This window comes from Alexandromys fortis, unplaced genomic scaffold (assembly GCF_014885135.2).
Source record: "Alexandromys fortis isolate MF-2015 unplaced genomic scaffold, M_Fortis_MF-2015_v1.1 scaffold_186, whole genome shotgun sequence".
NCBI lineage: Eukaryota > Metazoa > Chordata > Mammalia > Rodentia > Cricetidae > Alexandromys > Alexandromys fortis.
Window position 1 is genome coordinate 1,029,091 of NW_026068067.1, and position 27,612 is coordinate 1,056,702.

General features: G+C 41.5%; 1 protein-coding gene and 1 long non-coding RNA gene across 2 annotated transcripts; one reads left to right on the forward strand and one right to left on the reverse strand.

Moving 5' to 3' along the window:
- The first annotated feature begins 2,029 nt into the window (after positions 1-2,029).
- Positions 2,030-24,896, forward strand: Dnaja2 (DnaJ heat shock protein family (Hsp40) member A2). The gene is made up of 9 exons (XM_050120680.1): positions 2,030-2,225; positions 3,459-3,518; positions 4,204-4,427; positions 13,304-13,384; positions 13,612-13,745; positions 15,807-16,003; positions 22,197-22,341; positions 22,470-22,597; positions 23,116-24,896. The coding sequence occupies exons 1-9, from the start codon at positions 2,148-2,150 to the stop codon at positions 23,305-23,307; spliced, it is 1,239 nt and encodes a 412-aa protein (XP_049976637.1). The 5' UTR covers positions 2,030-2,147; the 3' UTR covers positions 23,308-24,896.
- LOC126487720 (uncharacterized) lies at positions 24,444-27,040 on the reverse strand. The gene is made up of 2 exons (XR_007588483.1): positions 26,436-27,040; positions 24,444-26,040 (listed from the first exon to the last, which is right to left on the reverse strand). It is a non-coding gene; the product is annotated as an uncharacterized lncRNA (long non-coding RNA).
- Positions 27,041-27,612: the final 572 nt, after the last annotated feature.

A 27,612-nucleotide genomic window follows, 5' to 3' on the forward strand; every position in this document is an offset into this window, starting at 1 on the left:
ATAAGATAAAAATAGTAACTACACAAAGGTACTTCCTGCCGTATGCAGCAGAGACTGACTGGAGAGGGAAAGAAATGAGCAGACTCAGCAAGCAGGAGAAGGGGCGGAAGGGCATTAATCACATAAGGAGGAGTTGAGGAAGCATGAGAAGCCAGGGATGCCAGGGAATAAAGACGGCAGGCTCCGCCAGGAGGAAGGTGGGCCCAAACTGAAGTAAACACTTCACGCCACAGGTATGAGCTACCACACTGCGTTTCTGTGGTTCTGGGGACAGAACTTGGGACCTCAAAACGCAGATTTATTCACTAACTTATCACAAAGCCACAGCCTACTTGAGAAAATCAGAGCAGTCGCATCAAAAGTTGCCGTTGCTTTTCTACCCTACTCTTCTTTTCCAGAGACTGAACCCAGTTCTTTTTCAGAGAACTGTGCATTCTACACAGGCACTCTCCCAACTAAGCCTGTGGATACTATTGATAAATACCGTCTTACGCTAAGGAAATAACCTCAGAAAAGAAAAATGCTACAGCTCACTCTTAAAAGAAGGCAGAGCCAGGCTACCAGCTCATATAGTCTAACTTCACAGTTCTGTACTGTCTCATAGGAACCTCTCAAATTGGTGAAAATTAGAGACAGGCATTTCAGAGTATTACACGAGGGAAAATCCCTGGCCAACCTTTACATGATTAGTAATAGGACTTACGCTCTTGAATTACTGGGGGTTTTTGTAACAGCCAAAGCCGTCAGTGAATGTGGCTTCAACATCTGTCAGTAGGGTTGATCGGGTTGCTCTGAGGGTCTAGGTGGGTGTTCCCTTTCCTCTTCATTGCTCCGTGCCCTCCTGAAACTGGATATCTGTAGCTGGGATCCCCTGTTGGAAGCTCCAAATAAGTTCCCAGGGCCAGATAGATATCTCTATCCTATTAAAGAATTTAGACTGCATTTGAGACCAGCTTCGTGTTATGCAGCAGAGATGTCTACAAAGCAAGCATATTGGGGCCTCAAATAAGACGGGAAGTTTCCCCAGGTTATGAATCAAGGAAAATGTCACAGGTGACGGAGCATTTTGATGGGCAGAAGGAGCATCTTAATTTCTCATCAGACTCCTTAAGTGCTCAGGCTAAATTTCAGAAGTCCTTGGCATGGCAGGAAAGGCCTTCCACAACTAGGTCAGGAACCATTGACAAGAAAGGAACATTATTACCTCGATTGACAGACTTGGTCAAGCATTTGCTTACCAGCTCAGGTTTCAACAGACCAGGAGTGTTTTCCTCTCGGAAAAACAATTGGATGGCAAGCTGTACATCTTGGCACGTGGTAGAAGCACAGCATCTCTGAGCTAAAGCAAATGACAATCAACTGGCAGCCACTAAACGACGGCACGCGGCCATACTGCCTTTTGCCAACCAAACCTTTGTTGTTAGCTAATTTTAAAGCTGTCAAGTGAGACACTTTAACACATGATCCCGGTGGGACAGGGTGACCTTGGTTTATCTGGACAGCCCAAACCAATCGTAAAAGGGCGCTTTTGATACTGTGTGAAGAACTGTCCTTTCTTCTATGTGACAGCGTGGCTACGCCTTTAAAAATCCTTCTGCTAGATATGTACATATATACATGTATATGAGTATTTATGAATGAAATTGTTTCCCAACGCGGGGATGCTGAGGGGGAAGTTAAGGAGATGAAATGAATTGGTGAACGTGCTGATAAAATCACATCAGGGGTGTCACACGCTATTTGGGAGCCGCACACACTCACACCCACGTGCTGTTTTTCACCGCGGCCCCGGGAGTTACCACCCCAGGAGGATTCCAGGCCGGCTTCTTCCCTCGGGCCTCGGCTGCACCGAGAGTTCCTTCCGAACGCCGAGCAGAGCTCTCCTCCACGGAATCGCGGCTCACGCGTGGCCGAGCGGCGTCAGGAAATGGACCCCACCTGCCGCTCACCGGCGCCCACCGCCCAACCGCCCTGCCCGGCCCCGGGGGCGGGCCTGTGCGCCTACGTCATGGCGCTGCGCCGGGTCAAAGTTCAGCCCCGCCCGCGTCCCCTCGCCGTCTCCTCGGCCTGCGCCGCCGCCGCTCGTGGTCCGGGTCGCGCTCCTTCCGCTCCGCCGCCTGCTCGCGAGTGCTGCCCGGCAGGCCGCCATGGCAAACGTGGCCGACACGAAGCTGTACGACATCCTGGGCGTCCCTCCCGGCGCCAGCGAGAACGAGCTGAAGAAGGTACTGGAGCGAGCCGGCGGGCGGGCGGGGCGAGGGCGCGGGGCCTGCGCGGTCGGGGCGGCCTGAGCCGGGCTGAGGCGCGGTGGTGGCGGCGGGGCGCAGTCGGATCGGCTGACCTTGGGCCTCCGCCCGTCCGCCCTCTCTGCGCCAACGCGGCCCGCCAGCCCGGCGCCCCGGGCCACCCGGAAAAACAGGTCGGACCGCGGTGCCCGCGCCGACCGGCCGGCGAGGAGCTGACCGCCGGCGCCGGTGTGGGGCTGAGGGCCGCAGTCGCCGGCGCCGAAGCTCCTCCCTCCGCCTCGCTCGCCCGGCAGCCGGAGCGGCGTGGGTCTGTTTGGGAGCATTGTTCTGTGGGCAGGTGATCCAAATACCCGGTGGCAGCTTCGGGGATGAGTCGTGTGTCCCAGCCAAACACCTGAGTGTGCACTCACTAAAAATAAGACACATCGCATTGTTGTCCTTTGTAGCGGTCCAGAATCATCTCTGGACTTCAGAGCATTGAACGTCTTGATAAAGTCCCGCAGCATCTTCTCTGGCTGTCGGTACCGAATCTGAATTTGTAAACCTAGAAAAACGAGGCTGTCCCGTAAGCAGTGGGACTGGTGAAGCCCGATGTAAAATAGACTTCCTGTTACCCTACCGGAAATGGTAGGCTGTGTTATATAATTCATGAGTCTGTGTGAAGACTTCAATGGTGTATGCTCAAATGGCTTAATTGAGAGTATGTAGTTTCACTACCACCTAGGACCTCAATCAACCCACCATGTGCTAGCAAAACATCACCTAGGACCATCTGGGTTTTTTCTTCCTGTTAGAGGGCAGGCAAGAGCCAGCACAGGCAGGGGTGCTTCTACCCTGGCTTAATTTGTGTAAGTGCCTGGGTTTCTGTAAAATGTAATCGCTTAATGTGGAATTTGTTAGGTTATTGCGGTCTTGGTCTGGTTATGACCATTGGAGATATTTGAGAATAGTGAACAAACAAGGAATCATGTTCCAGCGTCTTTCTTTGTAGTTTTGTTTTATTTATATTTTTCTTCAGTATAATCTCTTTTTTCAACAGTAACTTATTTTGTCTTGGTACATTATTAGCAAGTAAGCAGTATTGAGGTGGAAAATATTAAATAGTTCTGACAACTAAGTGGCATTTTTTGGAAGACTAACGTTAGAACGTTGCGTTAAGTGAATTTCTTAAATTGTTGTCTGTGTATAACTTTTTAAAATCTCTTTTTGAAGGCATACAGAAAGTTAGCCAAAGAATACCATCCTGATAAGAATCCGAATGCTGGAGACAAAGTGAGTTCTTTGAAGTTTTATTCTTGGGATTTTAGTTTTACACTGAATTTAAAATAAATCACCCTCTCAGAAACAAGGAATGTAGTAGGGGAAAAATCCATTTATGCCTACAGAGCAAAACTTTTGTGTTATTATTTTAACTTATTTGAAAATGCCATAATGAAACCTGATGCCTATAATATTCTTTAGAAATAAGAAAAATTAGCCAGTGAAGATGGTGATGGTGGTAGCCCATGCTTTTAATCCCCGCACTCCGGATGCAGAGGCAGGTGGCTCTCTGAGTTCAAGGCCGTCCTGGTCAGAGCAAGTTCCAGGACAGCTAGGAGCTGTATAGAGAAACCCTGTCTCTGAGGGGATGGGGGAAGAGGGAGAGAGGTTCCAGCTATTGAGATAGCCCATGGCCTGAGCTTGATCACAGAAGGGAAGTTGTCTTTCCACCTCCACACATGCTCCAACACTCGCACAGTTCATATAGAATAATGATGATAACTTTTAGAAGAATATTTCAGTTTTATAGTGAGAATTATTAAGATTTTGAGCAATAAGTGATAAAGAGAACCAAAATGAAATCAAAGGTAACTTGAAGCTTTTTATTAGAATTAATGGATTCTGAGTTCCTGAAGTCTTTTTTTACATTCTTGTGCTTAAAAATCCAATTGTTTTCATTCTTACTTTTCCCTTATAGTTTAAAGAAATAAGTTTTGCATATGAAGTATTGTCAAATCCAGAGAAGCGAGAGCTCTATGACAGATATGGAGAACAAGGTCTGCGGGAAGGTAGCGGCGGAGGCGGTGGCATGGATGATATTTTCTCACATATTTTTGGTGGAGGATTGTTTGGCTTCATGGGTAATCAGAGTAGAAGTCGAAATGGCAGGAGAAGAGGCGAAGACATGATGCATCCACTGAAGTGAGTCTTGTTTTTAAATGAGGTGCTTTTCCAAGTGGTGAGCACAGAGCTCAGTTGCTATAGAATGTTTCATTTATTTAAAAATTTTTACTGTGTTCTCATTAAGTGACTAAGTAAAATTGTTAATTGAATGTATTTTACTTCAGAGCTTACAGGATGGAGGAGGTGCTCTAGAAATGTAGGTCAGTTGGTAAAGTGCTTAACTCACACCCAAAATTCTGGATTTGATTCTGGGTGGTGTGCAATAAACCAGGTGTGGTCTTTACCTATAATTACAGCACGGGGGGGGGGGGGGGTGGAGGCAAGAGGATCAGGAGTTCCAAGTCATATGCTCAGCTGAGGATACGTGGAAGCCTATCACAACAAAACAGCCAAGATCTTAAAGAATAGTTGATGTTTACTGAGATTTGTTTTTTACATTGTTGAGGTTGATTGTAACTATAGGATTTAAAATTTCAAGTGTGAAGATTATATTCTTTGAAGTATTTAAATCCAAGCTTTAAAAAGAATGGTTGTTTGCTTAGATTATTTACATGGTAAAGTCCCTCATTACTTGATCCTCAACACTAACTCTAAGTTGGTTTCCATGGAGCCTACTGGCTGCCAGCCTGGCATTAACCTGCCAACGTACAAATAGTGTGGACCTTGATTGTGAACTAAGACTCCACGGGTCAGCTACAAACTGAAAATAGCCATTTCACTTTAGTTTGTTAAGGTTTTCATGAACAGTGGTTTTAGTAACAAATGCTAGAGACTGAATGGAGAGAGCGCATGCACGTGCTGTGTGGCATGCTTACAAGATCTCATGTAGTCCAGGCCGATTATGAGTTTGTTTCTGGTATCTGCTTCTACCTCCGAAGTGTTGGGATAACTGGGGTGTGTGATCATGCCTGATTCTCGGTTTATTTAAAATATTTCAGTTATGGTTTTTGTTATTATGGGGATCATGTGCTTCCTGTAGTTGCACTATAGTGCACACATGGAGGTCAGAGGACAAATTGAGTTGGTTCTTTTTTTCACTGTGTGGGTTTCAGGGATTGAACTCAGGGAGGCAGGCTTGGTGATAAGTGCCTTTATCCAGAGCTGTCTCACTAGTCTTGAGTTTTTGTTTGTTTAGATTTATCTATTTGATTTTGAAGTGTTTTGCTTGCCTATCTGTATGCCTGTGCACCACCACACAAGTGCCTGGTGCCCAGGGAGTTCAGAAGAGGGTGTCAGGTCCCCTAGAGCTAGAGTGACAGGTGGTTGTGAGCTGCCAGGTGGGTGCTAGAAATCGAAACGCAGGTCCTTGGTAAGAATAAGCTCTCCAGCCCCACTGTATCTGTCTTTTCTTATACAAGTGCTGGGGGATTGAACCCAGATACTAATGCCTGTGCTGTGTAGACACATTACGAATTGATTTGTCTTCAGAGCCCCCACTTTTTTTTCCTCTACTAACACCACCATACCTGCCTACTAACGTTCTTCTGGGTCCTTTGATTTCATTTCATGAAGATTAATCACTCATTTTTTATGTGCTGGACAGGGGCCTATAATATTGTTGCTGTGCATTTCTTTGTATACAGTTTTATCTCTCTTTGGCAGATTCCCAGCCAACCATCCATGGCTTTTTTTTTTTTTTTTTTTGGCTTTATTTCTTTTTTGAGGCAGAGTATCATACTGGCCAGGGCTGTTCTTGACTTCACAGGTACTATTCCTGAGTTAACATCCATGTTTTGAAGCTGATTTTAAAAAGCAAACAACAACTAAAAACCAAACAGTTAGTTTGCTTTATAGAGGAATTTAAGCCTCATGGAGAGTGCCAATGCTGTCAAATCATGACTTGTAGGATATTTTACACTTCTGGCATTTTGAGGGGCCCAACACCCAAATAAATCGCATGGAGGCTTATTATTACTTATGAATGCCTGGCCTTAGTGTGGCTTGTTTCTTGCCAGCTTCTCTTAAATTATGCCAACTACCTTTAGCTTGTGGGCTTTTACCTTTATTTCTGTATACCTTACTTCTTTCTCCATGGTTTGCTGTGTAGCTGGTTCGCTGGCCCCTGATGTCCTCCTCTCCTTTTTCTCTTGTTCCTGTTTCTCTATACTCTGCCTACTAGCCCTGTCTATCCTTGCTTCTGCCTCGCTCTTGGCCATTTGTCTCTTTATTAGGACCACCAGGTGTTTAGGCAAGGAATCACAGCTTTACACTTAATCAAATGCAGCCTAAACAAAAGTAACACGCCAGAAATTAATATTCCCCAATGCTTCCTTTTTTCTTTCTAAAAAAATGAAGTTTTAACTTCAACATAGTAAAACTGTACACAATAAGAACAATTATCAAATAAAGATTACATTCATAATGTACCAAATTTCAGTTCATTTGTTGTATAGTAAATTTAAAGAAAGTACTTCGTTATCTATCCTATCTTAATAAATCCAAAATTTTATTCATAACTTACTTGCTATCATATCTAAGAAAAACTACATCTATCACTATCTAGTCTTCAACTCCATCAAAGATACCAGAGGGATATAATAGTATTTAAATAAACAAAAAGTGCATTGCAAATGACTTCCAAAAACTGCAGAAGTAAAAGTGACATCTGGTTGCTTGGATAGTCAACCTAAAGTTCCTTTGCCACATAGGGTCATCCATTTCAGCCTGCAGGCCATACTATCTGGCAGACTTTTCAATAAAGCAGGAAATTTGAAAGACTGTCCTGCCATATTGTCAGTTTGTCAGTCACTTTTCTTTTGGACCTGCAGAATGCCTGGCAGTTTCTTGCTGTGAATCAGGAACCCTGAATGACCATCCTGCCTTGTTTTGGCAAAATTTGCAGGCAGTCACTTCCCTGTGGGTCCTGCATATCCAGTTTATACAACAGACAGTGAAGCAGTCTAGGCAAGAGCAATTTTTTGCCCAAAAGGCTAGCCTTGCCACATTAAAAGCAAAATCCATAAGGAGTTTCTTCGATGCCCATCATCTCTGAAATACATTGGTGCTGTTAGGAACAGATATCGCTCTTCATGAAAAGCCCTAAATTAACAGACATTTTAAATGCTGTATCTTGTAGGTCTTTGAAATATTTGAAGATCATCTATCTGAAATATATCTCTATGATATAGAAAACATACCTAACATATCTACAAATTTGATTGTTACAGATGATTAATTACTGACCTGTGTTTTTTGATTATCCTAAATCATAATAGTTTTCAAAAACTAGAATTTTACCTTACATTTTTAAATGAACTGCATAGGTACAATACCTTAAACAAGATCAGAAGCATATATACAGTGTTGTAACAAAAATAACCTTAAATTGGTATCAATACACAAAAATCTTTTAAACGAGTAAAAACATATGCACAGTGTAACAAGTTTGACTTTGAATTTATATCCATATACCAAAGTCATATACCATATACCAAGACAAAATATCTGAGAGTACTTGGTTTTTCTTTTTCTTTTTTTTCCTATATTCCCCTAAATTATAACAAATATCAATGACCCACAAAATAGCCAATAGCTTCCCACATCCCACTCTTGGAAATGTGATTGTTTTCTCTAGTCTGCTTCCTGTTGAATGTGGGTAAAGTATTTTTAGGGTCCCAGAGAGAAAATTTGGGATAATGGCCAAGTTTTGGAAAGAGCAGTTATAATCTTTGTTTACAAATATCACCTGTCAAGTTTCAGGAGGTCTCCCTTGATCAAATCAGATCCAAATCAACTTGGGATGAATCCACAGCCTCTTGTTTCCTTTAGAAACAAAAGCAAAACCTTCTCCAAAGCATTTTTGCTTTCCACTTGAGAAGTACATTTCTTGACTTTTTAAAAGGTTTTTTTTTTTTTTGACATTTTTAAAGTATCGAGGCTCATTTATTTCTACAGTCCCTCTCTCCCTCTTTCAATTCCAGGTCTCTTAGCAGCTGTCCTTTGCTTTTCAGCAATCAAAAAGTTCAAAATCAACACAGTACTCTACAGGATCCAGACTCCCTGTGTGTTTCCAATCTTTACGTGGCTCTTTTTCTTTTACATTATTTTAACTGTCTCTGTAAAGACTTTATTTTACTTTTTAAAAACTTTCTGTAAGTGTCTGTACCCATTTTCTTTATTTTTAATTCTACGTAAAATACACTGGAACCTGTTTTAGAGGTCTTTTCTTTTCCCTTCTGGACCTCTTTTACTGTATATCTTTTAGCCTTTTTTTGACCTCGAGCAAACTTTAGACTGTTGAACTACCTCTGTGTGCTCTAGTAGCTGGCTCCGCCCACTCTGGGTTGGGTTGTGAAAGCCCAGCTCAAAACTTGCAGCCAGGTTGGAGGTACATGACCAGAAACTGCATTCAGCCTTCCTAGAGCTCTAGAATGCTGATATGTGTGCTGTGGCAGGCATTTTTACTTTGTTTTTTGTTACTTACTTCTTTCCATACTGGCTGCTCTAGGACTTGTCAGCAGGCACAAACTCTTAAAGGAACCACTTTTTTTTTTTTTTTCCTTCAGCTTTCTTAGGCTCTAGATGGATTTTTCGAACCCTATGATGGAATGCCAAAATGTTGTAGGCTGTTTTACTCTTTTGGCTTTTTGAGGGACCCAACACCCAAATAAATCACACAGAGGCTTATTATTGCTTAAGAATGCCTGGCCTTAGCATGGCTTGCTTCTTGCCAGCTTTTCTTATCTTAAGTTATCCCAACTACCTTTTGCCTCTGAGCTTTTATCTTTATTTCTGTGTACCTTACTTTACTTTTTTCTCCATGGCTTGCTATGTAGCTGGTTGGCTGGCCCTTGATGTCCTTCTCTCTTTTTTCTCTTGTTCTTCTTTCTGTCTTTATCGTCTCTGTCTGCTAGCCCCGCCTATACTTACTTCTGCCTTGCTATTGGCCATACATCTCTTAATTAGGACCATTTAGACAGGCAAGAATCACAAATGCAGCATAAACAAAAGTAACACACCTGAAAATAATATTTCCCAACCGTTACTCTTTCTCCTTGTTTTGTAAGACTCAAGACGTAGATCAGTATATCATGGTGTGATGGTGTATTGTTGATAATTTTTCATTCATAAGTGGATTTTAACATGTTTATTGTGTGCACACAAACCAGGGAGAGGGTGTGAAGGTCAGAGGATGACTTGTGGGAGTTGGTTCTCTCCCACCTTGATTGAACTTAGGTCACCAGCAAGTGCTGAGCCATCTTGCCCTCTTGTAATTGTTTCTTTGTACTGTCTACAATATAGGAAAGTTTGAGCTTAAAGTAACACTTTTGTTACCAGCTGAGCATTGGTGGCCTGCTTGGGAAGGCAGAGGCAAGCAAATCTCTGAGTTCAAGGCCAACCTGGTCTACAAGAGTTAGTTCCAGGACAGCTAGTACTATTATTCAGAGAAACCCTGTCTCAAAAAAAAAAAAAAAAAGAAAAGAAAAAAGAAAGGTTGAACACCACAAAATGATGTGCCTTGGAGAAAGATTTTGAACTATTTGTTCCTTTACCTAAATTCAAGGGATTTAAAATTGTAAGGAAGGCTTAAGTCTGGTTATACAGAGATGAGCGGCAGAGCACCTGCTTAGCATATGTGAGGTCCTGGGTTCACCCTCAGGAGCATGGGAGAAAAAAGATATTTAGAACACAAGAATAGCCAGGTGTGATTGCTCACACCTTTAATCCCAGCACTAAGGACAAAGGGACAAGCGGATCTCTTGAGTTTGATACCAACCTGGTCTACACGGCCAGAGCCAGATCCAAACAAACCAATCAGCACACACAAGAGTATTATTGAACTATAATATAGATGGGTGGTATTGGTAAATAATTTTTAGAATGTCTTTTGCAATTTCATACACAAATGATTGTTCTATTACCTTTTCTTATACCTTCCCTCCCAGTTGAACAACTCTTTCTTCCCAACAAGCCCCTCCCACTTTCTTGTCTGCTCCTCTCTCGGTCCTTTGTATTTAATTATAGTTTCCTGCACGAACAGGGATGGTGGGTTATTTGAACAAGGGCAACTTACCATTGGCAACATTGTTGAGAATATAAGTCCCCTCCCTCAGCAACCAATAACTCCTTAGGGAGGGTGGGACTTTTGTTTTTTGAAGTTAGTTTGGAAATTGAATTGTGTTTTTTTAAGTTTTGTATGTACATATACACACGTGTCCATATTGTTTATTTGGTTTAACCTTGCTGGCCTAGAATTTGGTATGTAGAAAAGACTGGCTTTGGACTTTTGACAGTTTGCCTGTCTCAGTATTGACATTATAGGTATACACTGCCACACCTGACAAATACACTTTTCAAATTTATTTATTTACTTATTTGGTTTTTTTGGGACAGTTTGTAGCTTTTGGAGTCTGTCCTGGAACTAGCTCTGTAGACCAGGCTGGCCTTGAACTCCTAGAGCTCCACCTGTCTCTGCCTCAGTGCTGGGATTAAAGGCAAAGGCGTGTGCCGCCACCACCGCCCAGCAAATTGTTATATTTTTTAAGAAATTTTTTTTTTACCTTTTAAAAAAAAATTATTTAACTTTATTTTGTATGCATTGGTGTGAAGGTGTCTGATCCCTTGAAATTGGAGTTATAGACAGTTGTCAGTTTCCATGTGGTTGATTGGAATCGAACCTGGGTCCTTTTAAAGAGCAACCAGTGCTCTTAACCACTGAGCCATCTCTCTTTTTTCTTTTTCTTTTTTTTTTTTTTTTTTTTTTTTTTTTTTTTTTTTTTTTTTTTTTNTTTTTTGAGACAGGGTTTCTCTGTGGCTTTGGAGCCTGTCCTAAAACTAGCTCTTGTAGACCAGGCTGGTCTCGAACTCACAGAGATCCGCCTGCCTCTGCCTCCCAAGCGCTGGGATTAAAGGCGTGCGCCACCACCACCGGCACTGAGCCATCTCTCTAGCCCCATTTATTACTTTTTAAAAATGTGTTTGGATGTTTTGCCTGCATGTATGTCTGTGAGTGCCCATGGAGGCCAGAAGAGGGTGTTGAATCCTCTGGAATTATAGTGACAGACAGTTATTCACCATGTGGGTGCTTGGAACTGAACCCAGGTTCTCTGAAAGAATAGCAAGTAACTTGGTTGAATCTTCTCTCTAGCCTTCATGTATATTTTTAAAAACCCTTTTTGTTTCCTGTACCACTTTTTTGAGGTATGAATATATAAAATATTGTATACGTTTGAATTTACAGTCGACTGGTACTTTTTAATTTTGCTTTCTGCCTTTTTAGTTACTTTGAAGATACATTAAAAGATGTTCATGGCCGCCATGCCAGTGTTCATCATGAACACCAAAGTGCCCTTGCCTCCATGTCAGAGGGCCTCCTCTTCGCTCACCCAGCAGCTGGTACAGGCCACCAGCAAGCTGACCCAGTACATCACAGTGCTTTTGGCCACTCCTGTAGCAAGCTGCTATATGACCTAGTGGCCTGGTTGCATGTGCATCAGCTCAGACCAGATCTAAATCAGCTGTGTGACTTGAACTTGCCTAACCAGGTCTGCAGTGCTTCTGTCTTCACTTGAGTACTGGTCTGACTTATCTGGACTGCCATTCTTGGAGCCTTGCTGCATACAGTGTTCTGTGTTCATCTACCCATAGTGATGTCCACCTCCTAGCCAGCAGAAGTCAATTGTTTAGAGACCAAAATTAATAAACAAATAAAAGTTGTTCAGATAAACAGTATTTATTATGATTTGGCAGGATCTTTAGAAACTGAAAAAATTAAGTTTCTCTGTTGAAGCTATGTTCTTTCCCTCTCTGCAATAGTGAGTAGCTTTTTAAACATACACAATTAAGTGCCTCTTTTTAAGAAATTCTGTGTATGAGTATTTGTTTGCATACATGTCTGTGTACCACATGTATCTTAAGCCTGTGGAGGTAAGCAGAGAGTCAATTGTCCCAGAACCAGAGTTACAGACAGTTGCTGGGAATTGAATCCAGGTCCTCTGAAAGAGCAGCAGTGCTCTTAGCCACTGAGCCATTTCTTCAGCTATTTTAAGCTATAATATACATTTAATTGTAATATAACTATACATTGTAATCTAATACATATTAGAAACTGATACATATTAGATTACAAATCTAATCTAATACATATTAGATTACAAATGTAATGTAATTATCTATAGCTTGCCCCCTCCCCTCCAACAATAAAGCTCTAGCCTTGGTCAAGTTAGTTAACTTCTCCTTGCTTCAGTTATATCACATAAAACTGGATGATAATTACAATTAGTAGCTAGGGATGCAGCTTAATTGCTTTAGTGCGTGTCTGATACAGATGAGTCCCTGGGCTTCCTTTGTTCCATATAAAACTGGGCAAGATGGTATGTGACTGTAATCTAGCACTTGGGAAGTAGAGGCATGGATATCCATTAAGTTCAAGGTGATTTTTGGCTGCATTTTGAAGCCAGTATGAACCATAAAGTCCTGTCGTTATAGTGTTATTGATGACTTGGGTCATCAGTGCATAATTTGCAGCAAGTTGCTAGCTAGGTCAGCCCTGTAGGTTCAAGAATTTAATTTTTTTTTTTTCCTGATCGATGGTAGCACACATTTTTAATCCTAGTACTCAGGAGGCAGGGACAGGTCGACCTCTGAATTTCAGGCCAGCCTGGTCTACAGAGCAAGTTCCAGGGGCAGCTACACAGATAGTCCCTGCCTGTAAGTATGTGTATACCAGTGCCTGAGAAAACTGGAGATGAGTTACAGATGGTTCCAGTGTGCGGTTGAGAAACTTGCCTCTGAAGAGCAGTGTTAACACCACGTGTATTGTCCAAATTCATAAAGATTTTCTCGGATTCTATCTTAAAAAGTCAGAGTGAAATTTGGTCTGTAAACTCTATATCTTTTAAAATCTTTAAAAAATATTGGCAAAATTTGGTTGAACCATGTTCTTTTTTCTGCAGAGTTTCTTTAGAAGACTTGTATAATGGCAAGACAACCAAACTACAACTTAGCAAGAATGTGCTCTGTAGCGCATGCAGTGGGTAAGTGTGCTGTTGCTTACGCAGTCTGTCTGCTTTTTGAGTGGCATGCTCAAAATCTATACCAGGTAACATATTTTCTTCATTTAAAGCTTAATAGGCAGCCGGGCATTTTCTGTTTCCTCTAAAGACCCTTTAAAGTGGTTACACTGGGGGTGAGAAGCACAATTTGTTACGTTTGAATGACTAGTGGTTTGTAGACAAAAGTGTGATTTATACTTTTGCTTTAGCCAAGGTGGAAAGTCTGGAGCTGTTCAGAAATGCAGTGCTTGTCGGGGTCGAGGTGTGCGCATTATGATCAGACAGCTGGCTCCAGGAATGGTGCAGCAGATGCAGTCTGTGTGCTCTGATTGCAATGGAGAAGGTAAATGGACCCGTGTTTTCATTGCTTTTATAATAGAATATGTTGGGAACATAGAAGTTGGAAACGTTTACAATTTTACTAAGTATGCTTATATTCATTTTTTCTTTCTTTTTTCTTTTTTTTTAATATTTATTTATTATGTATACAATATTCTGCCTGTGTGTATGCCTGCTGGCCAGAAGAGGGCACCAGACCCCATTACAGAGGGTTGTGAGCCACCATGTGATTGCTGGGATTTGAACTCAGGATCTTTGGTAGAGCAGGCAATGCTCTTAACCTCTGAGCCATCTCTCCAGCCCCTATTCATTTTATTCTAAAAATGATATCTAACAGAAGATTGGCAATTATACCATTACTGTTTGAGCATAGTGTCTCTAACCTAGGCTGACCTTAAACTGTGTATTCAAAGATGATCTTGAATTCTTAATCTGCCTTTACCTCTGAAGTGCTGAGGTATTGTTCCAACCCAGCTGAAATGAATCTTTATCACCTAACTTGTAGAACTTCGGGGGCATTCTAAAAAGTTCTAAATCTATTTTTAATAGTTTGATTTTTAAATGAAGTTGCTTTAATAAGGAAAGGAGAGACGTGTCTAGTGTAACTTTAAAGAAATTAAGTTTTTAATTAGATTAATTTATGTGGTAAAATTTTTCCTTACCAGCATTGGAAAGTAAACCCAAGTCCATGAGGGTGCTTGGCAAGTGTTGAACATCAGCCCTCATTCTGACTAATTACATTACTATGCTTACCCAAGCCCTGGTATGGGGAATTAAACCTAGGATTCTTACCATTGAGCCACACTTCCAGCCTTTCCCTTGGCTAATTGTTAGTATAGTTGTAGAACTCTCTTTCCCAAATTCTTGGAGGTGATCATTTTCAAAAGGTATATATTGGGCTAAGGTAATAACTTAGTTGGTAAAGTGCCTGCCTCGCTAGCATGAGGACCTAGCCATGGTACGTGGCTAACCCATGTTAGAAAAGCAAGTAGTGCACCCTTAAGATCCCAGTGTTCAGGAGAGAAGTTGATCCCAAGTGCTCACCAGCTGGCCAGCCTAACCTGCTAACCTCTAGGTCAGTGAAAGATTCTGTCATAAAAAGTGGAGTGGAGGACAGCTGAGAAATGATACCTGAGGTTGTCACCCTCCTCGACTGCAAGTTATATTCCTCTGAGGTGTTTCTGCATTGTACCTTGCTAAAATTCCTAGCTTCACTATCAAGAAGCCAAAGTCAGCTGAAACCTAACAGCAAGAAGCAGAGCAGGACAGTGAGTTTCAGGTTTGTCAGTGCAACATAACAAGACTCCTTTTAAACACAAGTGTGCTAGTGCTCAGTGATTAGAAAACCTTGCCTTTTTCCCCATACATTGTTAAATACATCTGGAGTTCCAATTTCTTATACCATAAGCAAATATTAGAGGGGAATATCTTCAAAAGAAAAACAAGTTACCCTAACCTTGGTACAGAAGTGTTCAGTGCTCTAGTTGGTTTTGAGAATTTTCAGTTATAGTGAAACTACACAAAAGCAGGATTGGAGGTGGGAGGACAGTCCAGTGGTAGAACCTGTGCAAAGACCTGGGGCTAATCCCCAGCTAATAGCTGAGCAAGATTTAGTCTTTTGAAATACACTCGAGTACCAACTTTACAATTCAGTAATAAGTCATCAAGGATATGTGGGGATTGAATATAGACCAGTAGCAAACTTTTAGGTTCACTAACCCCTACTGGGAAGAACAATTAAAGTTTGACTTGGACTGTCTCTGTCTGCTGAAAACTTTTGCAGAAGTGTTTGTAGAAGTTCCAGCACCTGACTGCCCAAACTTTTCCTTGTTCATTAGTTTTAGGGAGTAGAGCCAGGAACTAACGAAATGTCAGGGTGTTTGACTCTGTAATCTTAGGTAGCTGAACCCTTTTGGGTGACCTTTAGTAAAATGTTTTGTCATTTGCAGTAACCATAACCATTGGTGCCCAAAATGTATCTTTTTGAATTAAGGGCACTGTCAAGACTCAGTTTAAGATTGGGGTATTCTTTCTTACTGGAAGCTTGAATGACCTCTCTTTGCAGGAGAAGTCATTAATGAAAAAGACCGCTGTAAAAAATGTGAAGGAAAGAAGGTGATTAAAGAAGTCAAGATTCTTGAAGTTCATGTAGACAAAGGCATGAAACATGGACAGAGAATTACATTCACTGGGGAAGCAGACCAGGCCCCAGGAGTGGAACCTGGAGATATTGTTCTTTTGCTACAGGAAAAAGAACATGAGGTAATTTACTTTTGATTTACTCATTTTTTTCCCCCGTTTTTGTTTTATTCAGAATTGCTCTTGCTTGTGAAAAATAGGATAAATACCTTGGAGTGAAACTGAAAACAAATGAAGTTGTTAAGGGAAATGTGACTGAGTTAATTTTTAGCTCACAGTAAGCGTGGCTTATTTAGAGAAACGCAGTCTATTAGTCTGTGCCCTGTCATAGCTGTGACTCAGCACTCTGCCCTTAAATGATCCTATTGTCTCTGCACCTCATTTTCCTTTATGTAAATAAAGCCATTGGACTAGGTAGTGTTAGGCAACATAATTTCACTATAGAGCTCCTTGGATGCATGGTGGGTAGGTAGAGGCTTCACTCCTCAGCACTTCTCCATTAATTTTACTGTACTTGCTATGTTTGCTGGGGTCAGGGTTTTTTTGGTTGTTTGTTTTTATCTGTTTTATTGGTGTGATGGGAGCATGGGTCTTCCTCATGTCCCAGTATGTGTAGAACAATTTTCTGGAGTCACTATCCCCCAGTGGGTTCTGTGGGTCAAACATGTTGTCAGTCTTTTGTGGCAAGCACTTTTATCTTCCGAGCTTTCTAACTGACCCAAGTTCTAGAGATTTAAAACATCCTTTAATTAGTTCCTGATTGAATGTGTATTGGTTATATCTATTATGATTGAGGCAAAATGAACCTGTCTAGCAGTAAGGGTCATTGTGTGCTATTTTGATTCTGATCATACTTCCTTCTCTGTCCTGTACCGCCATGCTTAGCTCTCCTGTAATTTGTAATACCTGGTGGCCCATTTCTATAATCCCAGAATTTAGGAGGCCAAGACAGGAGAGAGCAAGATTGAGGTCAACCAGGGCTATAGGGAGACTCTTCTCAAACAAAATTAATGCCCTACATAGTATCTTGTCTACTTCTGTCCTAAAGAATATGTCTGTGGCTCTTGGTTGATAAAGCTATTCAGGAAACACGCAGTACTTACATGTGAAGACTTGACAGGGTTTGTACTGGAGACTTATTTAAGAGTTCTCTAAACGATTGCACTTACGTTTTACTTATTTTAGACAGACTTGAATCACTTTGTTTTTCTTGTATACATAGCCTATGTGCAGGGCTGGAGAGATGGCTCAGTGGATAAGAGCACTGGCAGCTCTTCCAAAGGACCAGGGATCAAGTCCTAGCACCCACATGGCAGCTCACAACTGTCTGTAACTCCAGTTCCAAGTGATCTGACACCGTCACACAGACATACATGCAGATAAAACATGTAAAATTAAAAAACAAAAACAAATCCTCATTAAGCCAGGCACTGGTTGTGTACACCTTTAATTGCAGTCCTCGGGAGACAGAGGCATACTGATCTCTGAGTTCAAGGCCATCCTGGTCTACAGAGTAAGATCCAGGACAACCAGGACTGTTAACACAAAGAAACCCTGTCTTGAAAAACCAAAACAAAAACATGCTATCCTCAGCTGGTTCATGGAGACTAGTGTGGGTTCTTACAATATGGTTGGTGTATTCCTGATAGACCTGGAAAACATGGACTCCTTCCAGAGGTCAGAGTTAGGTAGCTGTAGGTCCTAAAGATGGCATCAGAGGTGTCCTTGGCAGTGTGGCCATGCAGCCTGTAGCTGCATCCGATCCAGCCGTCGGCAACAACCTCTTGTGCAGAGGAGCTGAGACAATGCCATGGCCTCCGGGGGCAAGGATGAGGTGCACCACACAGATCCACAGGGCCCATCACCTTGCATAGAATAGTGTAGGGATTTCTAATCTTGATCCCCCTGTAGCCTTGATTTTGGTCTGCTGGTCAAGTCTGCTTCTGCACTGGCATGACCTTTTGAAACCTCACCCTTGAGATGCTTGCTGGAGAGTGGGAAGATGACTCAGAGGATAAGAGCACTTGTTGCTGCTGTAGAGGAACCTGGTTCAGTTCCTGGCACCCACATAGCGGCTGAACCTTTTTTAATTCCCGTTTCCAGAGGATCAGATGGCCTCTCTTCAGATCCCTGCATACATGTGGTACACATACATACACAAACACATAGAAATAAGATTAATGTACTTAGGGCTCTCTAAAGGAACTATAGAGAATGTGTATGTATGTATAACAAAGATTTATTACAATAACTTAGTCCAGCTAGTCTAACACTAGGGGAATCCCAAAGAAGTAGGCTCAAATGCCAGTGAAGGAATGGGCTTGGCCAGCAAGAGCAAGAACAAGGAAGCAAGGAACAAGCTTCATTCTTTCATGTCCTTTATGTAGGCTGCTAGCAGAAGGTGTGGCCCAGACTAGAGGTGGGTCTTTCCATCTCAAAAGATCTGAATTAAAGGTTTATCTTCCCATCTCAAATGATTTAAAAAGGAAAACCTCATCTTTGTGCCCAGCCATTTGGGTTTTAGGCAGTCATGTTGACAACCAAGAGTAGTCATCACAATTAACATAGCATAAATAGAGACAATTGCTAGGTAAAGTTCAGTAATCTCAGATTTCTGCTGGGCAGAGAGGACAAGTAGATCCTTGATCTTCATGACTTTGACAGGCAGTCTAGCTTAGTTACAGGATCCACTCCTTGTCTTAGGCTTTGCCTCCAAGTGCTCAACAACCCCAGCACTGGATCCTCTGGTAGCCACTGTGACCTCCCAAGCCTTGGTCCATTCACCATTTGTTTTTTTCCCAAGGAAGAAGCTGCGATTTTAAAAGTAAAATCACGTTGAAATTTTAGTGGAGAACAAGGTTATATTGAAAAGCACATTGTAGAAGTTGATCTATCCTCAGAAGATTACAACTTGCTCCCTGGACTGATCTTATGAAGAGGGGTGTTACTGTTTTCTGTTTTTTGGGGTTTTGTTTTGTTTTGTTTTGTTTTTGACTTTTCTTTGATATGGCATATTTTAGATGGCTGTAAAATAACAGTTTCCAGAATTCTGCTTTAAGGTCATAAAAGATGAAATATTCATGACTACTTTTTGATAAAGTCTGGGTCTTAAATGAAGAAGGTATTAGAAAATGCTCTGTCTCGGGCTGGAGAGATGGCTCAGCGTTTAAGAGCACTGACTGCTCTTCCAGAGGACCTGGGTTCAATTCCCAGCACCCACATGGCAACTCGCAACTATCTGTAACTCCCAAGATCTGACACCCTTGCAAAGACACATGCAGGCAAAACACCAATGCACATAAATAAATTTTCTAAAAAGGACCACTATTTTTTTTGAAAGAAAGAAAGAAAATACTCTGTCTCTGAGCCACATCTCCAAGCTCTAAATTTTGTTATTCAAGATTCTTATTTGATGGCTTTTTAGCTACTTACTCATTTATTCAGTATTAGTATCCACAATACCTACAAGACATTAAGAAGTGGAAAGCTAACCAGATAGCAGTGAGCTACATCGTTAAAAGTAGATTAAACCTCGGTGTTTTGTGGAACAGATATCACTAGGATGTTAGAGTGTTGTAAATACCTTTAATCTCAATGCTTGGAATTAGAATTGTTGAAAGTGGTATGATTGCATGGAATTGATGGCCTAGGCTAGAAAGTAGTAAAGGGCAGAAGTTAAGAACAGTCAGTGTAAGCCAAGGGTGAGGTTTACTTTTGTTTTTTTTCGTGACAGGGTTTCTCTGTGGCTTTGGAGCCTGTCCTGGAACTAGGGCTATAGACCAGGCTGGTCTCGAACTCACAGAGATCCGCCTGCCTCTGCCTCCCGAGTGCTGGGATTAAAGGCGTGCGCCACTGTTGCCTGGCCCAAGAGTGAGGTTTAGACAGCTTAATTCATCTCACTTAAAAAAAAAAAAAAAAAAAAAAACACAAACCTACTATAGTTTAAACTAGAACATAGGAGTTGCTAAATGTTCAAGAAAAGCATTGGTTAAGTTTTGGGCCTTCTCTCTTTACTCCAAATAGCTGTCTGAAGAAGATGAGGCCACATTTAGGTTGAGTGGGTGCAGGGCTGAATCTATACATATGTGATTAAAAGTTTTGAGTGTTGTGTCCTGTGCATTCATCCTGCTGCGCTGCTCTTCTGTGAGTCTGGTGTCCTTTTGTACAGTGAGAGTGCAGGGTTTTAATTGTGTTCCTCAGTAACTGCTGAATGTTTTGCTATGTGGTGCTTGGTAGTCCTTCAGGGGAGAAGTTAGGCATTTATTTGTTTAAATGTTAGTGTTACATTATTGAGTCATTCATCTCCCCCCACCCACCCACCCCCCACCCCTCACCCCTCACCCCTCACCCCCCGCCCCTCAAATGACAGCAACCACCATGGTATTTTTTAGTTTTAGTTGCTTTGAATGCTTTTTGGTGGTGGGGATGAGGGTTTGGTTTGGTTTGGTTTTTCAAGACAGGGTTTCTCTGTGTAATGTATTGTTCTGGAACTTGCTCTGTAGGCCAGGCTGGCCTTGAGCTCATTAAGATCCACCTGCCTCCACCTCCCACGTGCTGGGATTTAAGGCATGCACCACCACTGCCCAGCCAGTTGAACACTTTGATACAAGTACAGTGTCAGGGCTGGAGAGATGGCTCGGAGGTTAAGAGCACTGACTGCTCTTCTCTTCTAGAGATTCTGAGTTCAATTCCCAGCACCTACATGGTGACTCACAGCCATCTATAATGAGATCTGGTGCCCTCTTCTGGCCTGCAGGCACACATGGAAGGAATAAATGAATCTTTAAAAAAAAAAAAAAAAGGAAAGATGTGCTACTGCTCCTAGCTCCAGCACACTCAAATCTTGGTGACCTTTTCACTACAGTTAATTTTATTTCAACTTAAATTTCAAAATTTAAGTATACATTTGGCGAGTTTAAATAAGAATTGCAAGTTGAATATTTTTAAATTGGTTTTTTTCCCCCACATCAAAGCTCAGGACATTCTCAGCACTTATTCAGTAACGTTTGCAGCGTTGGTGCAGAAATACAACTCAACTTCAAGGGAAGAAGAGACTATTCTGGAGCTAAATGAATGACCATAACCTGTAATATGGATTGTGGTTACAGCAAAACCCATGTTCTAACATCGGAGCAGTAATAGAACAGAGAAAACCATAAGTCAAGGTGCTATCCAAATGCATTGTGGAGAAAGTAGACAGTTACAGCAAAGTACACAACCTCAGCTAGGCCTTGGAGTCTTCTCTCATGACTCCTAGCCTTGGGTTGATAAAAACTACAGTTTTGTTGTTAATAAATTCCAAAAGGTTTTATCTGTAAAGTCAAAGGATGTTAGGTCTGACACAGCAGTGGGCAATTGGCTAATTTGGGGGACTTAGGTAGCCTAAGGTAAATTGTCATCATGCTTTGAACCTGCAGTGTTCTGGTGTATCTGAGTCACACCAGCATGTATAGTCTATAAGCGTATACTGTAAGATGGAATAAGCCAACTTTAGCATTTGCTGTATAATTTACATTAAGCAAGTTTGAATTTTTTAAAGGTTAGGGTTTGAATTTTGTTTGGTGTTGTATTCTGAGATCTGGTTTTTCTGTGTAACAGTGCTTCCTGAGTGCTGGGATTAAAGGTGTGCACCAGTCACTATATCTGTACTAGTTTTTTTTTTAATTATGCGTATACATGTTTTCTCTGCATGTATGAAAGTGTACTGTATGTGTGCCTGGGTGCTCAGTAAAGGTCCGAGAGGCCCTTGGATCCTCTGAAACTGGTATTATGGATAGTAGTGAGCCACCTTCTGGGTGCTGGGAGCCAAACCTCTGCAAGAGCAGCAAGTAGTCTTTACCACTGACGATCTCCATGCCCAAGTTTGAATTTTAAGTGCGATGGAACTCCATTGTATGTGTAAAGTGCAGAATCGAAGCCACAGCTTTCACAACTGGGCTTTACTGGTTGAGGTTTTTGAACACTGAACTTGGACTTCCTTCTTGCCTCATTGAGACCATGTCCGGGGGACATTCCAGGTTGACTCTGTTCTTTTGAAGCCTGTAGGATCTATTTGGTGTTAGGAAATGGAATACAATGGCAGCAGCAAAAGCACTATTAGGAGCTTCAGCATTTTTCTTAGTAGTCAGCTGTCCTAATAGAAGTTTCTGTCATACCCCTTGAGAATAGCTAGTTTTGCTAATAATAATTTTGGAAATTAGGGACAGTGGCATTTTGGTTCTTTCAAGATTCTGATACTGACTTAAGAAATGTGCAATAGGATGTTATGGGTTCCTAATCTTTTTTAAAAATATGTTTTGTTTGTGCTTTTTTATAGGTGTTCCAGAGAGATGGGAATGATCTGCATATGACGTATAAGATAGGACTTGTTGAAGCTTTATGTGGATTTCAGTTCACATTTAAGCATCTTGATGCTCGTCAGATTGTGGTCAAATATCCTCCTGGCAAAGTAATTGAGCCAGGTAAATGACTTCATCTGATCAGGTTGTTCGTGTATTGTTAACATTTTTATTTATAGTGGGTAAAAAAGAATATTTTTTAATACCTTTCGGGTAATATTCTTATCTAATTTAATTTTTTTAAATAATAGGATGTGTTCGCGTTGTTCGAGGTGAAGGAATGCCGCAGTATCGTAATCCCTTTGAAAAGGGTGATCTTTACATAAAGTTTGATGTGCAGTTTCCGGAAAACAACTGGATCAACCCAGACAAGCTTTCTGTAAGCTGTTTTTGCAGTTCCTCACACAGCTAATATGGATGTCCCTTCTGCTGCTTCTCGCTCTTCCTTGCTTCCTGTGTGCTGCTTTTCTCTTTCTCTTTGTTTTGTTTTATTGTAGGGTTTCTGTCTGCACCCTGGGCTGGCCTAGAACTCATGGCAGTTGCTCTGTTTCAGCCTTTTGATTGTTACAGATGTGAACCAACCATGCCCAGCTTTTTTGAGTAATGCTGGCTTTTTTTAATGTTTCCATGGTTGATGGGTTTGTTTTTTTGTTTTTTTGGTTTTTTTTTTCTGGTCATTCTGAAGATGAAGTGGCTGATAGAAATGTTTATGGGGCCAATTAGGCTGGTGAGAGTCTTTGAACTCTCTGGAGAGCAGATCCTTCAGATAGCATTCTGTTTAGAAGTACCATGGAACATTTCTGCAGTGTAGTTTTCTAGTGTTTAAATATGGATGTTTATTTTGTGTGAATGTCAGCTACATAATGAGACACATCTCCTGTTCTTTGTTTCCTGAAGGAATTAGAAGATCTACTGCCATCTAGACCAGAAGTTCCTAATGTAATTGGAGAGACAGAAGAAGTGGAGCTTCAGGAATTTGATAGTACTCGAGGCTCTGGAGGTGGTCAGAGGCGTGAAGCCTATAACGATAGCTCTGATGAAGAAAGCAGCAGCCACCATGGACCTGGAGTGCAGTGTGCCCATCAGTAAACTGCAGGCGGCTGCACAGGTGGATTTTCCTTCCACATTTTCCGGATAAGCCAGCTGCTGGAGTACCTGATGAGTCCAGATGAACTGACAGACATCTGTTGATCTATGTGTAACTTCTAAATTGGTATAGTATCCACAGAGTGTATAATTTAAACTAACCACGAAGCTTTACATCTTCATTTCGACTGTTCTGTAGCAGAGTAAAGCACTTGAAATAAGACTCCCTTTCACATGTGGGTTATAAGTTTCAGTCCTGGTATCTGCTTGATTTTTATCAGTTTTGTGTAGACTTTATGTTTCATATTTTAAACTCAAATCCAGCATTGTAAAGTTTGTACAATTTGTCCTGAAGCTTTGTGTTTGGCTGCACCTGCATAAGCTGCTACAAATAGAATAAAGAATTCATAGCCTGTATCTATCATTTAGATGCATGGAAAAATGGGCTTTGCACACGATGGGTTTGAAGCTGTCTGGGAACAGTAGAAAAAATTACATTAGCCATGGTTGTAAAGTTTTTTGGCTTTTTTTTAAAAAACCATTTTGTGAAAGGTTTCTGAAACTTGATAATAAAAAGCAGTTGGTGTAAATTATTCTGTGTCACATTTTTAGAAAGAGCCTATTTTGAACTGTAAACAAGTATCCTTACAGTGAGGAGGGACTCTGGTTCTGGTTTTAAACAGCCCTTAAAGATCCATTGGCCTGAAGCTTCAGGGCCTGCCCGTTTTATAGTTTGCAGACACTAAAGTTGATTGAAACAGGCTTTATTGATTTCAGTTGATACTCTGTAGCATCAAGAACATCCAAATCAATCATCTAACTCCCAGGTTACCCTGAAAATTGGGACAAGCCCAGGCCTCAGTTATCTTCTTGTACCCCACTTTTTGAAAATAAGGTAATGGCAGATGAATAGTAGAACCATGTTTACACAGACCTGGTAAAATGCAGATTTTGTTAAATATGAAAAATTGCTGTCTCGTTAAGTTGATATCTGAATTTAGGGAAGCATTGACTGATAATCTACATAGAAAACTAAGACTCTTAGGTCAGCAAACATTCACCAAGTGGCTGAGCCAGCGGTGAGAGGGTTCAGTTTGATCCATGTCCTGGTCAGCACCTAGTTTTCCATCCTAATGAAATGAAAGGATGGGTTTCCATCTTCTGGTGATTACTTTTTTTCTCCCTGAAGTGTTTTTTTTTTTTAAAAAACATGTTCATTTGAGGTCCAAGCAACACCAGCTACACACATTTTACATTTGTCAAAGGAACAACAGGACAAAAATGGAAATTCAGATTTTTCTTTTCAGTGTTATTATACCATCTCTGAGCCAATAGTGCTTGGGTACATTTCTAGAGATATTAGAACCTGGGTGAAAAGAATGTCCCCAAACTAATCAAGACCTGTGAGGGTTAAATTACTGCCCTATTCGCTCTACCTCCATTGTACAAAAACACTTTGCAACAAGCCTGGGCAAGGTTCAGCGGCATAACAGTTTTGTATTTGAGGTTATTTCCCCACACACTTTAAGCCTAAGCAATGCAGTGATAATATAAACTTTGTAGCCTTTCCAATAAAGGTTTATAAAACAGTTGCTCAGCAGTCTTCTGTTCTTTTGCTGGTGTGTGTGTGTGTGTGTGTGTGTGTGTGTGTGTGTGTGTGTGTGTGTTTGGTGCTGGGGACTGAACTCAGGCCCATGTATCCACCAAGCAGCTGCTTTCCCAGCTTAGCAACCTCCCAACTGCTCACCTTTTTTACTAGAACAGAATTTGCAAGCATGGAAACAATGACCTGGAAGTGCCTCTAACTTCATCATTTCATGGTTTTTATGCCATAAAGTTTTATCTTTAAGAAAATGCCCATTTCAGTGGTTTCCATATATCAAGACTTGTGTAGCAAAACAAAAAGCACACCGAGTCCTAATTAGTCCCATGTCGTTGTCTTCCAACCCTTTATGCAATTACTAATTGTTTCTAAATATTGTACTGAATTGTGTTTTTGAGTTTTATTCTTATCCAGCATATAGCTTTACTTTTTTTAAAAAGCAAGTAGTATTGAGTATGAGGATGCCATGCATTTTACTCACTTCCTGGTGGACATTTGGAGTATACTATCCAGACTGTAACTATGGAAGCATGAAAGTTTTGTGGTGGAGTGGAATTTGGTCAAGGTAACTAATGATCTGAGGAACTACCAAACCAGGGTGGCTGTTCCTTAATCCTACCAGCTGTGTAGGGAGAGTGTGCAGTGTGACCCACATCCCCACAGCCTTGGCAGCAGATAACTTTGGTTACAGTCATCCTACTGGCTATAAAGCTGTTTGAATTTTATTTCCCTGCTGACTAATAAATGTGCTTTAATTCCCATGTTACGTATCTGAAGTATTTTACCTACTGCCCCTTTCTGTGTTTCAGAATTCTGTATCCTCTGCATAGGCTCCTGTTGGCTCCGACTGGTATAGCTTTTTGAGGGCTCTAGACACTTTTGAGGAGTATTTGTTTTGAGTTTTGGGTTTTAATATTGTTTCCTTGCCTGCCCTTGAAGAATTCAGGGCAGTTCTGCCTTAGCCTCCCAAGAAAGATTGCACCACTGACCTGGGTTCAGTTTCTTACCCTTCATTTCAACAATTCTTCTTGAATTATGGGCCAGCACTTTCCTCTACTCCCTTAAATTGGATTGTTGTGTGTGCTGTAGGTCTGTGGATTGCGCCAGCTCAGGAGGGTGGGTCTTTTGCACAGCTGCTCCTGATGGAGGTGGGTCTTGTATCTTATCTGTTGATTTCATTGGTTAATAATAAAGAAACTGCCTCGGTCCTCATAGGACAGAAAATTAGGTAGGCGGAGTAAACAGAGGAGAATGCTGGGAAAAAGAAGCTGAGTGAGTGAGTCGCCATGATGCTCCCACTCCAGACAGACGCAGGTTGGGATCCTCTCTGGTAGGCCAGCTCATGGGCTACACAGAATATTAGAAATGGGTTAGAACAATATGTAAGAGCTAGCCAATAAGAAACTGGACCTAGCCGGGCCAGGCAGTGTTTGAAAGAGTACAGTTTCCGTGTAATTATTTCTGGGTATAGACTAGCCATGCGGGCGGCCGGGTGTCGGGGACACAGCCCTGCCGCTCCAATTTCAACATGCTCCCTGGCTGTGAAAAACCAGGAAACCCTCTCCACTCTCTTTGTCCTGCAGACTGGGCAGCTTGTGTCTCAACAAGTAAGAATTTTGTTGAAAACAATAAAAAAAAAGAGCAAAGAAAATCTAATAATACACAATAAGATATCAAATTCTTGGCGAGAAATACAAATTGGCGAGACCAAGCCAATTTGTGAAGGTAAGTATCACTTGTTAGAACCAAATGGGTCAATAATAAGTAGCCCTGGAACTGAGGAACAGTTGGATAAAATCTTGAGTCCTTGACCTGATTAACCTTGCACCGCTGTACCTTTGTGTGTTTTTCTCTATGTAAAGGGGCTCACCTTCTTGTCACGGTGTCCACAGCTCATTTGTGAAGTAGGAATCAGTGTATCCATAGGGATTTGTGATGAGACTGAAGCCCAGACAACCTTGGGTCCATAGTGGGTGGGACCACACCATGACTGAACTGCCTAGGTGTGCAATATCCTTGGCTCTCTATTTAATAAACTTGGATTTCACTTGAGGACCCTAAAGATGGACTTGAGGGTTTTGCTGAATCTTGCTTCTACTTAATAAACTTTGATTTCACTTGAGGATACTGAAGATGGACTTGGATTTGCTGAATCTCTTGTCCTGTGGGAGAGCCAAAGTTAAACTTTTTTAAGTTTTAATCACTATGCCTAGGAGATCCATGAAGCAAATATGCTTCTTTATCTAAGGACAGATACTTCCTTAAATGCTGGAGGCTATTGTTTATGGGGGATAAGAAGCTGCCTGTTTTCACTCCCCTAAACAAGTTGGTTTGGCCCCCATCTGCACTGATGTGGGCTTGATACACATGTAAGCAGGAAATATGTCAGAATATACACACTTTCCCTTGACTGACAGGCGGAGGTACCCTAGTAGCAGGAAGTACATCAGGCCGTCTGCTTGCCTCTGATTGGACCTCATGGGAAATGCAGTGAAGTAAGGGTTTGGCTTTTAGCCCCTGCAAAACGTGACTTGGTGCCATTTTCTGGAAAACCAGAGATGGACCTGGCCAGAGAGTTCATCGGTCTGGTCGGAATTTAAAGCTTGCTTTTTGACTTCAGACTGTGGTATTTGTCTTATTCTCAACCAGTGAAATTAACAGCCCCACTTCCCAATGTGGCCACGTTGAATAAATAGATCTTTTTC